The following is a 16526-nucleotide window of genomic DNA, read 5'->3' as shown; positions in this document are numbered from 1 at the left end:
CTTCACAGGAAGATGCAAGTGCCAGCTCCGATCAGCTCTTGTACTCTTTTCTATTCTGAACCCCCATCCCCCCCCGACTCCTCTTCACATCAAACACTAACAACATACATTTTTGGGCAAGAATTTGAACCTCAGGCCCTGTTAGTCCATTAGTAGGATAGAGAGGCCAGGGTGTAACTTTTCCATTCTTGTCCTTTTGTTATTTGATTTTTGATTATCCGTCACTTCTTTACAACTAAAGGGCCCAGGCCCTGTGATTAACACAGAGGTTCTTTCTGCTACCAAACAGGGCATAAAGAATGTCGGGTTTTGCAAAGGAGAAATTTTAGGTTCAGGTGATCTAATTTGGAGATGGAAGGTATGTATTTTTTGTATTAACTAATAATTAACACTAATAATTAACAATGATATTAATAGATCAATCCTTGATTCTTTCTGTAGACATATAATGTTTATAAAACAATATAATAGTCTTTTAAAGCATTTTTTTAAATATAAATAGCTGTATGTCCCTGGTCTGGGGCTATCGAATATGGTTCTGATGTCTGCCAGACTAAACAACTTTTTGTCTGTGGGGTTTCCTGGGTCAGGACTCCTCACATCAACAGGCGTGCACACCTGATCTAAAACATCCAATTGCCCCATCATTTATATCATTCATTTTGTCCCAAGTAGTCAAGTAACTTGATGCTAAAAGGATTGATGTATTAAATGACTTGTCATTTATTTTCAAGAAAACCACCAGCTTAGTCCCCTTCTTCCTCATTTCTCTTCCAAACTCTGATTAGACAACCATGGGCTCCTATTTAACTTGGATGTTAGAGAAAGGACACTTAACACCAGCATTTATAGACAACGTTCAGGGGAACAAGTGTTTCAAACATAAGTACTTAATTCTAGCAATATTTAGATATGTGCTCTCTCTCAACCTCACGAGCCACTGAGGTTAGCCAGTTCTGGAACCGGGACTCTGGTCTGTTAGGCTTGGGCACTAGCTGCATGGCTTAGGGAAACTTACTTGGCTTTGCTGAGTGGTGCTTTTCTCAGTACCTACCTAACAGACATTGGGATGGTTAGGCTGAAGGAAACATTACAGGAATAGGGACTCCTGGGAACCCCTTGGGGTAGCATCTGCCGGTGTTTCCAGGGCCTTATGTCCCTTTCTGCTGCTCTGTTCCCTCTCTTGGGCTCTATGTTTGGAAAGGTTTTTGGGCTTCCCCTGTACTTCCCCGCCAAGTTTCAAATCCCCTCAGTGGGACAGCCTCTCTAGTCTTCAGCAGCAAGTTCCCAGTCTCCTGCGTCCAGATGTGGGTCAAACGTATTAGGCACTGTAGCCAGAGGCACATAAACACAAGCTGGCCTCGATGGTTTTTGCTGTAGTGATATCTCACTCCGACGGATTTGGTGAGTCAAAACTCACAAATATGTCAAAACTCACCTGAGATTTCAAAAAGTAAATTTACCAAGAAATCACCACCCCAAACCCCTCTTTAGTAAGGAAGACTGAAAATTATGCTCTAACCTCTGAAGGGGTCTTTTTGCTTAATTAAAGCAGTTGTGCTGTAATACAGAATTTTCAGCCATAATGAATGAAAGAAATTATGTCATTTGCAGGAAAATAAACAGAACTGGGCGTTAAGTGAAATAAGCCAGATTCAGAAAAACAACTATCATGGGGTTTTTGTTTGTTCGTTTATAGTGAGTCTAGAGTTTTTTTTTTTTAAAGGATTTGAAAAGAAAATAAATGCAGGAGAGGGTAGAGGTATGTAACATGTCTGTTGAATACAGACAAAGGGCTAGACGTTTGCATTTGAGAACGCTCTACTGAAACATATTTATAAACAGACAGATAAGCAACTCAATCATTAATTTGAAGTTCTCTGTCACAAACTACTTCATTTTCCCTCAAAGACCCAATGCAAAGTTACAGGGAGATAAAAAATGTTAAGTTTCTTCATTTAAGACAGGGCAGTCAGGAACCCCAAACTTAACTGTCAGCTGTGACTGTGACTAAAATGTCCAGCTCCTGGGCGAACACCTCTGTGATGGGTCCCATTCAGACACTCTACCTGGATCTCATAGGGTCTGGCCTGGGGTCCACCCTGTCTCTGGCTACCATTGAGGGAGGTCATAGGCACAGCATTTCCTGGAACTGAGTCCTTTCCCAAGCACCTCAGTGACGCTCCCCTGGGGAGAAGCTCAATGAATGACACCTGACCCTCCGCTGGCCTCCTTGCTGGTTGGAAATGGATTCCAAAAATGGACCAATGGAGAAATCAGTATGTGGTATTGCTTGTTTCGTTGCTACGGTGAAATACTGAGATGAAAAGTGCTTGAAGGAGAAAGGGTTCCCCCTCCCCCCAGGGGTAGGGGGGCTGGGATTTGAGGGTACAAGGCATCTGTGGCAGAGAAGGGCTGGCAGGAGGTTGAGGTACTTGAAATGAGAAAGTAGATTGGTAAGAGCTTTTTCTCCTATGTGATTTTAAGTTACATCAGGTTGACACAAGGCAAGCATAAATATGTAAAATAACTTTTATTATTCTGGAAGTGATTGTCATCTCCGAGGCTTACTGCCTTAGACAGCTAACCTAGGCCCAGTCCTGGAAGCTTCTAGCCTCTGCACAGTCTGATGGAAGCCTCGAATGTTTTCAGCCTGAGCCTTGCTGCCGAGTCAGCTCAACACTCTCCTGCTCTTACTGATTGCTGGCTGGTGGTCAACTCAGCCACACTGGCTCAAACTCTTCACCACACTGACTGATTCAATGTGGCTTCTCTCACAGCCTTTGACTGAATTACTGTGCTTGGTCTCAAGCTAACTCAAGCAATCTGTTGTAAACTTCTAACTCCCCACTCTCTGGCTCTGCTGTTTTCACCTGTGTGTGGCTTGTTCCCAACCTGTCTCTGTAACACTCTCCAGGTAAAACTGCCTCTCCCTCCTTCCTTCTCACCCACCCTCCCTCCCTTCCTCTCCCCCTTCCCCCTCCCTGCGCTGTTCCTTAAGTAGCTTCCCTTTCCTCTCTTCTCGGGAAAGCTGGGCATATCCTATTCTGTCGAATCTCTCTGATTCGTCACTTTGTCTCAATTCGACATTACTTTCAAAAATGGGTGCTTACTTTTCCAAAATAACTTTTTCTTCACCGTTTGGGATTAAAGGTGTATGCTGAGGGTGTGTCAACATTCAACCTAGAGGCTTAAGGGTGTGTGCTAAGGACTTGTATATAAATGTAAATTCAGGCTAATATGCCTGTGTCTCTGACTTGGATGAACCTTGGGGACATTACAGTTTAACAAGAAGGCACATCATTTCACTTAGCTGTGGAGCCTATCCAAGTTGAACGGAGAGAAAGAGCACAGCAGCAGTCTCTGCGTTTGAGGTCGGTGTGGTATGGCAAAAGAGAAGGCCCTGGTCAAGGGTAAGAAGTCTTGGCACCACAGGAAGACTGAGTCTACACAGCACAGCACACACGCTAGGAGTGAGCTTCTCATTCCATGCACAAAGGAGGGAGCCATCTGAGATGATGGATGTGTGATTTCTCTTGATTGCATTAAACTTTTCATTATGTGCACCAAAATAATCTATTGTGTACCTTAAATAAATGATTAAAAATTTATAAAACCCAAACCCCAAACTAATCCAGAATAGGCTTAGCCTCTTCCCTCTTCTGTCCAGGAACTAAAAGCTGGATTGGGCCCCTCCCTGGCTGTAGCCTCACTAGCCACCCAATACTGGAAGCTCAGCGCTCACCCGCTCTGCTGAGTTCCTGCTGTAACCAAAGCCTTCCAATCTTAAGCTCTGATCCCAAGAGCACACTGCAAGAAGTACCATGTGGGACAACTACCAGGCAGCAGTGAGCAATCGTCTGCCTCTGACAGGCTGCTTCACCTTTCAATAAGAGCTCCACCTACATACTCAGGTAACTGTAACTTTCAAGTCCAATATGCAGATTTTCTAAGTTACACTGCTGTATTTCTTTAAAAGTTAAAAAAGTAAAGGAGAACGAAACCAATATTCTTTTTATTATTTTCAATCGTAATCATAACAAAATAGCACTAAAAACGAAATCATGTCATAACTTAAACTCAAGACAATGTGTAAATACCACCTCCCCTGGTCAATGAATATGACTGTGCTCTACCATGAGCCAGGCACAAAGACACGGAGCTCCTCGCTCTCCCGTGAAGCCTCAGCGCTTCTTCCAGGTAAACTTCCTTCGGGCACCCTCCTGGCCTGGCTTCTTCCGTTCTCTGATCCGTGGATCAGGAGTAAGTAGTCCGGCTGCAGCATAAACAGAGAAGCCTTTGTGAACTGAGAGGAGCGCTGGCTTGCCCAGCAGAGAAACAAGTGAGCTGCATGGGACCCACAGCAACTGCTCTAAGAAAACCCTAGAGGCAGCCGCTCTGATGAGGTAATTTTACTCCTCTGGGATACTATAGCAATGTCAGATACAACTGACAGCAATGTTTTACCAGTCTTTTTTTCTGCACCCTAGGAGAATTATAAGTCTTTCTTTGGTTTTTAATACTCTTCAACTCATGATGAAGCCATTCTTCTATGGTCAGTCTTTATTTACTACGCTGAAATGTATTCTCCCTGTTTGTGAGGATGACCCTCAAGTTCTGATTCTCGTGCTTTTCTCTCTAAGGTGCTGGGGATACGGGTGTGTGTGACAGTGCCTCACCAGTGAGGATGCACAGACTCCTGCCAACAGCACAGTTCATACACAAACAGGGTTTGCTGAACACATTTGAAAAAAGAATCTCGTTAGAATGTCTGGGAAAATGATATTCCGTGGTGTTTTATTTGAGAAGTTAAGTAAGTTCAGTGTTATTCTTGGGATAGAAACTGTCCTAGAAGAATAATGTCACTTGCAGCTGGAAGCTGCAGCTTCTGTAACCATCAGGAGCAGAAATGTTTTGAGGCAACTCCTGGGTCACTCACTCTCAAGGTCTGGTCCAATGGGGATGTTAGTCATGGTCACAGACACTAGGAAAATCCAAGTGCTATAGAATGTACATACACGACCATTGCCTTTAGTTCTCCTTTTGTTCGTGAGACAGGGTCTCCCTATGTAGCTCTGGCTGACCCGGATGGAACTCTCCATGTAGATCAGACTGGCCTTGAATTCACAGAGATCTGCCTGCTTCAGCCTCCCTAGTGCTGGGATTAATGGTGTGCACTCCCGAACCTGTCCTTTTTACTTTTGTAACACTAGCAATCTTCTTATTGGCGCATGGCTTACGGTGGTATTTCATAGGTATTCATGGAATAAAATAACTATTATGAATGGAATGTTTATTAAATTCAAAGTCATGTGTACACTGCTCCAAAAAGCACAACAGTTAAGTGAAATCTATCCAACCCCTCTTCACTGTCTATGTATTTTCACAAGTTGGTGAATTTGATAAAATGTCAAATTATTTATAAGCAAGCAACATTCTAAGAGAATTTTAATAAAATTGTAATATCACAACAACGACAACAACAAAGAAAATCCCTAATAATGTTGGGAAACAGTTAATCTATCATTAACTAAAAAACTATCACCGATTCTTATGATAAAATAAAACATCCAATTTGTTTCAAATATAGTTGAGTTATATGCTGGTTCGGCTGCACAAAAGAGTATTCCTTAAGATCAAAATAATGTCTACAGGCTGCATATTTCAGCAGAGACAAATGTCAATGGTTGGGAGGGAGGACCATTTCTTGTCCTACTCTTGGTTCACTTTGTAGAAATCCAGCCTGAAAACGACAGTTGTGGTTCTGGAGAATAGAAGCAGCTAGAGGTATCCTGAGACCTCAAGAGGAAGTTTACTCACATCAGTGTAAGGGAGCATTAACAAAACCAACCCCCATACCACCACGCCCCCAACCATCACGCCTCCACCTCCTCACACCTACCTTGTCTCATCCACTCAACCTCGTCCTCAGTGATGAAGCTGCATAAAGCTTTGGCCATTGCCAAGCGTATGGCTCCTGCCTGCGCTGATCTCCCTCCCCCGGAGACTGTGCAGGTAACATCGTGCTTTTCTAGCCGGTCCAGGAAGTGGAAAGGGAACATCAACTGTTCTCTAGGGGCACATCACAACACATAGATTAAGCATCCTATGAAGATGTGACTTTGTGAAGAGTTACAAAAAAGCAAATGATGCCTGCCACAGTTAACTATTCAGAGAAACACAGATCCCCCTGGGGCTTAGAACGCTTTGCTTATGAACAGTTCAAAGACTGTTATCTTTTTAGTGGTGGTATGGACGGAGTAGAGCAGTACATCAACTCTTACTGTGTACTAAATATCACATGGGATCCTTGCAAGTTGTGAAAACCACCCTGCAAAGAAGTCTTACAGCCAAGGAGTACCATTAGGCCACTGAATCTAGCCTTTGAATTTAAAGGTATAAATTAATAGCCCTTCTCAAACAATGCTCAAATGCCATTTGGCTTTGCTAAACGAGGTGTATTTACTTCTGCAGAATGGACGATGTTCATCTGTGTAACGCTGTGTTTAAAGTTATTAAAACCACAGTGAATGTGCCTACCTTCTTTCTACTCAAACCATACAGTGCTACTGGAGTTCTCTAAGATGCATGTCAGGCCTGCCCCTTAGGGACCAGGGAGTGAACCACAGGTAGGCACCAAAGGGCAGCCACACATGAGCAAGGCCCTGAGCCCCTCTTGCCCAGGAGAACAAGAACCTGCTCACCCCATGACATCAATACAATGCTCACTTCCATCTCGACAGGAGTTGGATTTTGTTATTTTGCCTTTACCTCTGCTGAATTTTTAATTTTAAATTATTTATTTACTCAAAGCCTTGTGGGTGCTGGGCAAGCACGATATCTCTGAGCTACTGTATCTCCTGAACTTTTACTTAGAGGAATCCATTTGGATTTCATCGTTTGCTTTGTCTGCCCCTGCAGCTTCTAGATTCCCAAAGGGAGCTGATTTACACTTAGCTGAGAGCTGAACACAGCTGGAGATTCAAATGCAACTTTTCACAGCAAACAGGTGGGGAAATAACCCCTGCGAGTGGAGAGTGGACCGCTGAGACACTTCCAGGCCACTGCAGGTTGTGTCTGTGCATCCAAGGACAGGCCAATGCTACAGCAGACATGAGCCCACCCTGCTTTTGACAGAATACTTAAGGCAAAAAAAAAAAAACCAAAACCAAAAACAAAAACCAAACCAAAACAACACCCTAGCCATACAATTGCAAACATAACCTCTATGGAAACCAAGGAAACCAGAGACTGATAACCAAGTTCTGCCACTACAGGGCAGAGTGGGGTTGTCTGATGCATGCACTGAGGAAGTCCCCGCATCTCCTGACAAGTGAGTTTGTGACCAAAGTGAAGCTACAAAACAGGCTTTTGGACAACCATTTGTTTGGAACCATCAACATTTACCTGTCTCAATGTTTTAAGATTCCCAAATATATGCTTATATAATCAATCACCAGGTCAAAATTTAGGGAAAAAAAAAATGAACTGCAGGATAAAATTTCTGGAGCTACCTTATCCATGGAGACAGAATGGCAGACAAGAAAAATGTCTGCAGAGCTGAAAGCTTGTAGGGCACTGTGTCAAAGACAACCCACAAACCTCCCCCAAGCTTACACAACTAGTCACGATGCGCACCGGTATGAGCTTTAAACCAGCGCACACTTCCAGGCTCACCAGAGGAAACTCCTTCACAACTCAGCTCCTCTTCTCTCAGGAGCGACTATGAAATCCTTCACCACAAAAACCACACTGACTTTGTTTTGGTTGTATCAGCTGCTTCAAAACTTTACAAATAAATGATTATATGTTCTCTGAATACTAGTCCTCTCGTACCAAACAGAGACACTGATATTTGTGTAAACTGCTTCAAATGCAAGCATGTTCTTTCTATTACACGGACAGCATGTGTAAGTGTCAGTGAGTTTAGTTTTTGGTAGGACTGTCAACGTTTCTTGTGCCCCACAGTACAGGCACAGGGATCCATGTCTGTTGTAAATAAGAGCAAATAAAAACATCTGATGACCCTCGAGAGGCAAAGCTGCTGCGTCCTCACCATCAGCTTTCTACCTGTGTAAAACAGCAGCCCTTAGAGACATAACCCTGGGAGGGGAGCAGGTCCAGAGGCTTTAAGAAAAGCAGCTCGGAGACCATCATGCTCAGCCCCCTCGCCCCAGTTGCAGGTCTGACCGCGAAGCGCCGTGTCTGAAGTTACACAGCACAGTTGCTTCTGCCATCTCCCAATGACCGAGGTCAGTGGTCTCTTCACTGCTGACTCAAAATTACCAGCCCTGCTTCTCTGGAAGGAAAGGGTAGTTCATGGCTAGCAGGGTACCCCTTAGTCCCTACAGCTATTTTAGGTCAATCAGAGGGTCCGAGTGTCCCTTCTGAGAGCAGCAGCACTGGGTTTCCCCAACAGATGTTCCCTAACAGCAGGAACCATCTCAGTGGGCATTGACTTCTTTCCCACACTTCTGACATGAAGGGCCACAGACAATGTTGCTAGTTGAATTCAAACTAAAAATTTAAGCTGCCAGGAGTAGTGGACATATCTATAATCACAGAGCTTGAGAGGCAGAGGCAGGTGGATCTCTGCCTCTGAGATCTGTCTGGGTCTCACAGCGAGTTCCAGGCTGGCCAGAGCTATGCAGTAAGACCCTGTCTCCAACTGGGGTGGGGCAACAGTTGTGGGGAGGGATGTAAGATTTACGGTGTAAGTGAATTGCCAGACTAAGTTATGGTTGAGACTTATGGTTAAACCATGGGTGACCATGTCTGAACGCCAAGTGACAGACATGCTGCCCATCCTTGCTGATTCTAGTGAAGTTACCCTGTGGTATGGGCCTCTTTCTGGCTTTTCCTATTCCAGTGCGGATGATGGCAGAATAAGTTGAATTTGTATTAAACAGAGTTAAGAACAAGTTCCTTCTTGACACGGGAACACACACAAATCCAGGGAAGTGCTCCCTTAGGCAGTTACCCTGTTGCTTCCTTACATAAGCGCGGGCATCCAGGAGCTTCAGCCCCTTTGCCTTAAACGCCACCACACCTTCTGGAAACAGAGCAGAAGCTAGGAAATATTCACACAGCGGCCCGTAAGCACGGAGCCAAGTAGTGGAACAGCTGTCACTCAGCGCTCCAAGGGAACAGTGAATGGACAAAGCCGCGTAATACCCGACTGTGCCAATGCCTGCCTCCCAGGAACAATGCACACAGAACCTGGTGCCTGCCTCCCAGGAACAATGCACACAGAACCTGGTGCCTGCCTCCCAGGAACAATGCACACAGAACCTGGTGCCTGCCTCCCAGGAACAATGCACACAGAACCTGGTGCCTGCCTCCCAGGAATAATGCGCACAGAACCGGGAATGGACCAAAACTTGTGCTTTGACTTTACCTCCCACAGGTTTCTTTGCTTCCTCCGTCTATGTACAAGGAGGAAGTTGAAAGAGACAAGGCAGACATTTTCTAATGTTCGCAATTAGGAAAGCGAGCCTAAGCTGTGGCACTCTCCTCTCACCTCCCTGCTTTGCCAGAGCTGGTTTCAGGGGTTGCTGCGTTCTGTGAACATCTGACTTCTCATCGGAGGGCGGGCATGTGCTTCCCTTTCCCTCTGGCATGCTCTGCCTTTCCAATGTGAGACACACCTCACAATACTCAAACTCCAGCAGGACCTGACAGAATGAGTCAATTAACTAACGCGGCTTCTAGGCTTTCTAAAAATCTGAAAATCTACCTAGAAAGATAGCAAGAGGGCTGGAGAGATGGCTCAGCAGTTAAGAGCACCCTACTGCTCTTCCAGAGGTCGTGAGTTCAATTCCCAGCAACCACATGGTGGCTCACAACCATCTGTAAAGAGATCCGATGCCTTCTACTGGTGTATCTGAAGACAGATACAGTATACTTAAATATAATAAATAAATAAATCTTTAAAAAAAAAAGATAGCAAGAGTTTCTGCTTAGTTGGTTTATTAGTGAAGAGCAAGAATCCTTCAGAAAGCTCAGAAAACTGTGGGTCTTCTTAATGACGATGATGGATTATGAAGCCTGCTTTCCTCAGAAGCAGGAGTCAGATCCTCACCTGTCCTGTAAGATGGGAAAGTAAAGCAGATAATCTACTCCGTTCACGTGGATCTTCCCGCTTCCGTGCTGATAAACAACAACCCGTGCTGTGGCGCTCTTCCTCCGGCCTGCAGGGATGGAAAAGCCCACCAGTGAGTTCAGGACTGTGCTTCAAGTTTCCCGACTGGGTGAGCCTGCAAAGAGACAACTTCTCCACCTACTACGGTCAGAACCTGAGGTGGCCCGCACTATGCCTGAGGTAATAAAGCTGCCAGTGAGGGAATTATACTCTGCAATTCCATTTCGAATTTGTTTCAGAAACCCAGTTACTCACACTCATTTATCTTCCTACAAAAACAGCAACCAAGTCTTATAATTAATAAAAGTGAGTCAAGACAAACATCTAAAAATATGTGAATTCTAGAGTGAAACACAACTGGAAAAAATGCAAGAAATCCATGGAAAAGGTGACACTCAAAGGTAACTTGTAAATTGTTTAACAGAACAATTCTCAAAAAAGGGGTCACATCTAATGCCCTCATTCATAATCCAAGAAAATTCGAGTTAAGGCCTCAAGTTTTCATGTCGCATGTTTACATCCGAAATGCAGGTTCACTGAGCACTGCGGTGAAACAGTTTAAAGACTGCATGGCTGTGGACCCACACTTTCTCTTGCAACATTTTCAGTTCAGTTTAAAAGAAATAGAAACCTCCAGTGGAGTCTTAAACTGGGAGACCCAGCGCAGCGGCAGCAAAGCCAACAAAGGAGTGAGTGTGTTCTGGAGAGCAACTGCCCAAACGCCATCGAGCCTGAGTCCTGACGACGGCGATGCCCTCTCATCATACTGCACGGAATGCCGTTACCTTCGCTGGTGCTGAAGGCCATGCCCTGCTCATCATACTGAACGGGTTCGATCAGCTGCTTTTTGGATTGAACAGTTACACTCCGGCGGAACCTCTGCACAAAGTCCTCTTCGGCAGGACCGCACGGCAATGTCAGTAACTTTTCCAGCAGTCGGATGAACTGCGTGTACTGCAGACAATAGAATTCATTAGAAGAAGCGAGTGTAATTGCATTTGCGAAAGTTTTGCTATTTATATATACTTGATCTTTCCAATGCTGCTTTTCTTGATGAATTTTGACAGGATGACACTTCTGCATCTTCACGCTGCTTTTAAAACAGCATGCAGATGCATCACTTTCTCTGTGGATCTTCAGTACTTAAGCTTTCCTCTCAAAAAACAAAGGGATTTATCATTCAGAAAATCAGTTTCTCTCCATTATGATTATGAAATTGATATTTAAATTTATTTTAAAAAATATTTAGATCTTCAAAAGTATAACTTCTATTCTGTCAATAGAACTGCATCAAAAGGAACATTAGAAATAATTCCTAGTCAGTTATAAATAGCAAAAGAGTCTGATTTTGAGAAAATGTTCTCCTTAAGTTATATTTCATAATACATTTGGCAAATATATTTTTGGCTGTTCAAGCTGTGTTACTTTAATGTTTATGATTTCCTTTAAAACCGAACAATCAAGCTATTTAAAAATTCAAGAGATACTTGACTTAAAGGGCAACCTCTTGAAATAAATTATCCTTGCTACTCTGTGCATTTTTTTTAATAGTTCTTGAACATGTGATTAGAAAGTAAACAACTTGGTATTAACCCCTTAAAATTAGAAGCCAGAATAATCACTGTAAAGTGTTTGTGGAGAAGGAAACAACTATACTTAAGAGCCTTAGTTAATATGGATTGTGGAGCCCAGATTTTGATGACTTATTTGTTCCTTGCCAACCCTAAAAGTCACACCCAACTTTGGCACACTTGCCTTTCCAGTGAAAACCCATTAATGGTAATGTGAAATATCTGAGCCTCTCAACAGGCTAAACCGTACTAAGACAACCGTTCAAATCATACATCTTCCTGGGAGACAAGAAGAGAAGGGAGGCATGAGGATTCTAAGTCGACAGGACCTACACACTCATGGGCACGCTGCTAGACACCCACGGCCACGCTGCTAGGTCATTTCCTCTTTCTCTCCACTTACAGGGTTCCTATACATCCTTGGCCACACTGCTAGGCCTTTTCATCTTCCTCCCCTGCCGTGTCCTTGAACTCAGCGACTCTCACCATTCCTTCTCTGACCTTTTAAAAAGACACCAATGGGTCTCCACATAGGCTATGGCTGTGGTTATGAACTAGGCTATGGTTTAGGAGCCACAGTCTGCTCCTGCTGCCCTCAGCTTTATCACAGGCACAAGTTCCAGGACCAGTGTTAACACCAGCCACTCTGGAAGTGTAGAGGATTATTACCTAGGTTGTGTTTTGGTTTTATAACTATATCATGTTATTAAACTTCTTAGAGCATTTCCAAAATGGAAAAAACAGACAAAAAACCCATAGATTTTACAAAAATCAAAGTGGCAGCTGGAAAACAGAAAGAAAATGATATCGCGCACTCACTTTCCAATTCAATTCCAGCACAGCAGGGCTCAGTGGTCGAGATCCTAGCAATCACTTCCAGATCTGCCACCAAACAAATTCCTGACACCTTATCTAAGCAAACTGCAACTTCCCAACCATGAACTTCTCCAGTACTAAACGAGAACAAACAATGGACACAACCTAAAACCTTATGGTGGCGAGGCACTAGCTGCTGTAGATGTAGCTACCGCCACAGTAAGATCTAAATATGTCAACACATCCAACTTCCTGAGAAGATGCAGCGCTCATTGAGGACACTCAACACAGTCAGCATAATCACGACCTAAAATGGAGTCATGGGCTTTACAGGACCCAGATTCACCGAGAGTGTCTGCTCACTGTGGATTCCTGGACTGCTCTCTAGGGGATTCTATGTCAGGCCTGAGGGGAGGTAAAGGAAAATGCAGCCCAGAGCCACCATTCTTAGTGTCTGTGAAACAGTGGATATGCAGGTCCCAAGACACAAAGCCCCCCCTCACAGACTTGCATGTGACTGAGGTAAGCCGGGAAGTCACAGACTGCACAAAGGTAACCATGCCCTGAATCCTTCTCTACTTGATGGCTCCTTGCACTCATCATTGGCTTGTACCATTAACTATTGGCCTTACTGAAGAGATCAAAAAACAGCATCTGCCTTACTCCCTACAACAACTGGCAGAAGACAGGAGGGCACTTACACGAGGAGGAGGAGGAGGATCTGGAGACTAAATGTGTCACTTCTCTGACTGCAGAAATTAACAAGGGCTATGTGAGAACAAGGGTGAGTATCTGGGAACACCTGGCTCTGAGGAGCGTCACTATTAGGATCTTAATACAGCAATTGTCTGCATGCTCATGACACAGGTCCCCTCAAATTAAAAAGATTAATTACTCACATCTTGATCTGACAGTTTTTCCACTAACATTTCTTCTAGTTCCTCCTTAATCAGCCATCTGCTGCCAATCAGGTCTCTGTTAAAATATCACATATATTTTTAATTAAGCATGCAATTAGAGTTATATCACAAAAGATCCTACATACAGTAGCAATTCATGTAGAGTCAGGAGTACTCCTACATATACCATTTTGGAGAAACACTCCATTCTTTCAATCTACCTGAGGAAAGACTCTGAGGAAACATTTTTGCTTTAAGCGTTAAATGTTGTTATTATGAAGCTTCAGTTAAAAGCTACTAGATTCTTTAAAGCTTAAAAGTGTGCCTGTGCAATTTACACAGAAGGCATACAGAAGACTATTTTCTTATCAACTGGCTGAGGTAGTAATAAAGTCCCAATTAAAAAAAAAAAAAAAACAAACTATAGCCACAGCCACAAGCTGGACAAGTGGACTAAGGTGTCTTCTGTGTAAGAACAAATGTAAACGTATGAGTAGGTCTGCCCTAAGATGGATGGATGCTTGGGTTAATGGAGCTGACTCATCAGCTGTACAGAAAACACTGAGAACATCGCAATCCAAAAGAATGACTAAATACCACTTAACCCATAAATTTGGAATGAGGTAACATAAAAATAAGTTCAGTATGTTTTCTCTTAAGTAAAAATCACCAATTTAGAACTTTAGTGACCATGGCTGAAATACTGTGCAAACTTCAGGCCTCATGCTAGCAATGGGAGACAGACACTTACCTGGACTCAGTGTTTTCTGAAAGCGGACCTCTGTGCTTTTCTAGCTGGAGAACCTTTCCATACACGTCCTAAGGGAAATAAAATACACAGCTAAGATAAGAGGACAGGAACAGTGTTCCTGATCATATAGTTTATCAGTTCTTCCAAGCACCCATTATTCTAGTGCTCCCCTACTCAATCTAGCTTCAGAGTAAATAGTTCTCAACTGAACCAAGGGACAGTAATTTCAGTGAGACTTTATAACATTTAACTGCCTTAAAGATGTCTACAACAACTTTTACATTTCATACCCCTAAGTATGGTTAAAACAACAAAACTCCTGAAAACTATGTCTTTTCTTACAGTATCATACATAGAATACAGATTTTCCTTTAAAAGAATCCTAATTTATGAAACCATATACCCTTTACACTTATGGTTGGTGACTTACGGCAACTCTAGCTCAGCGACTGCCTAACACTTATCTTAGAATCTGAGCCTTCAGGAAACTGCTTGACTGTGGTTAGGGACTGTCTAGTTGTTTAAGAGACTGCTTGAGTGCAGTTAGGGACCGTCTAGTTGTTATGTGTGGTGCTAGGGACTAAACTTAGGTCTTACGCCACTGGGCGAGCCTCTCAGCAGCTAACACAAGCACATCAAGGCAGTGATTCCCAACCTGTGGGTTGACACCCCAGGGGACAACCCTTTCATAGTTCACTGGAAAACAGATATTTACATTACAATTCAGAACAGTAGCAAAATCACAGTTATGAAGTAGCAATGAATTAATTTTATGGTTGGGGGGTCACCACAACATGAAAAGCTGGATTAAAAGGTTGTGGTATTAGGAATGTTAAGAACTACTGCATTAGGGTAGCAGGATGAAAACATTTTCAACACACTGGTTTCTAAAAAGCAGTTCTCAATACTCCTCAACAGGTAAACTCTTCCTCACCTGCACCAAGTGGGCAGATAGCACATCAGAGTGCACACGGTGTGGTCACGTGAATGAGTCAAGTAGCCCTTGGAGTTGAGGCTGCAGTGGCTAGAGACAGGGCTTCAAATGCAAACACAGTCATGCAAGGCAGATACCACCAGCATGGGCAGAACACACCTCCCTTGCTTTGAAAGGGCTTAATTTTCTAGAGTAACCAAAGCAACTACTGAAACACTAGATGAGTTTCAAGATGAGGCTGGTAAATTAACCATTTTCCAATGGCTTTCAAGCAGTTTTCACTTAAAATCTTTTTCTAATTTCTACTCGTTATTGTGTAAGCATGTGTATGGTCCATATGTGGGTGCATGTGTGGAGGCCGGAGGATGCCTCTGGAGACCCCCCTTTTCACGTCCACATGGGTTCCAGGAGTGAACTCAGCAAGTGCCTTCCCTCCCAGACATCAGACATCTCATCTGCCCGCGTTTCACTTGAGTCTCTAGTTTTCTATGAGTATCCTTTCTACGCCGTTTCTTTCTGATGTTGTTCATATCCATAATCACTCGCAAATGATTTAAGTAAAGAGACGTGAAAGAGAGCATGGCAAAGTGTGGATCAAATGAGACTGAGTTCCACTAACTGATGACAAATGTCTGAGCCGGTGAAGCCCAGCAACTTGCTGCTCCCTGCGTTCCTCAAGGAGGTTCTGGGACATGAACCCAGAGCCTCAAGCAGGCGCCTCTACCCTGATCTACACTCCAGCTGCAAACACTCTTCAGTGAGGAAATCCACTCAAAGAACTTAGCACAGTGCCTGCCTGTAGCAGTGGCCAGTGATGCTGTCCCGAGTCCAGTAAGTAAAAGCACTGTGCTGGCGTCCATGTCTATGTGTTCTCTCTGTTAGTGTAAGAAACGACTCTCAAGAGTCTGCCTTGTGGTTCAGCTAAAAACACCAGTTCTCTGGGAAGTAAACTCTGTAGCTTCAATTCCCCGAAGAGATATGTTCCGATTTGCATAGAAAAATCGTTGAGGGCATAAAATATGCCAGGAACTGTCAACATCACAGATTATCACTGGTAGCTTTTGGTATATTATTACATTTCCGCTTGATATTTTAGGGACACGAGAGAATTAGAATGACCCCACCTACTCTAAGCTTATATACTGTACTTAATAGTGTAATTTCAAATATGACAGGAATAACCCAGATGTGAAATGCTGAATCATTAATCACAGCTATGATTAATATTTCATAAAATCAAAGCAAGCCTATCCACCCCTTGTGCCATCAGATTTCCATAATGTATGAGTCAAATTTAGAAGGTGCCTTAATTTGAAAATACCAGATGCTCAGGTTTAGAAAAGAAATTCTTAAACTAACAGCCCTTCCTGGAGCCTGAGCAGTACGAATCTCAGTATCCTTCACAATTTGTTTG

At 43.4% G+C, this 16526-nt stretch overlaps 1 protein-coding gene across 1 annotated transcript in view; it reads right to left on the bottom strand.

Moving 5' to 3' along the window:
* Positions 1–3988: 3988 nt before the first annotated feature.
* The window catches only part of Mrps9 (mitochondrial ribosomal protein S9), a 58822-nt gene continuing 46284 nt past the window's right edge, over positions 3989–16526 (bottom strand). Inside the window, exons 6-11 of the mRNA NM_001100549.1 lie at positions 14179–14246; positions 13428–13503; positions 10927–11095; positions 10082–10190; positions 5903–6072; positions 3989–4276 (exon numbers count right to left, since the gene is read on the bottom strand). Coding sequence (NP_001094019.1) covers positions 4185–4276; positions 5903–6072; positions 10082–10190; positions 10927–11095; positions 13428–13503; positions 14179–14246 — 684 coding nt within the window. The 3' untranslated portion in view covers positions 3989–4184. The remainder of the gene's footprint in view (positions 4277–5902; positions 6073–10081; positions 10191–10926; positions 11096–13427; positions 13504–14178; positions 14247–16526) is intronic.

This window comes from Rattus norvegicus, chromosome 9, assembly GCF_036323735.1.
Source record: "Rattus norvegicus strain BN/NHsdMcwi chromosome 9, GRCr8, whole genome shotgun sequence".
NCBI lineage: Eukaryota > Metazoa > Chordata > Mammalia > Rodentia > Muridae > Rattus > Rattus norvegicus.
Note: the sequence above shows the minus strand (reverse complement) of the source record. Positions and strands in the feature narration are given on the sequence as shown.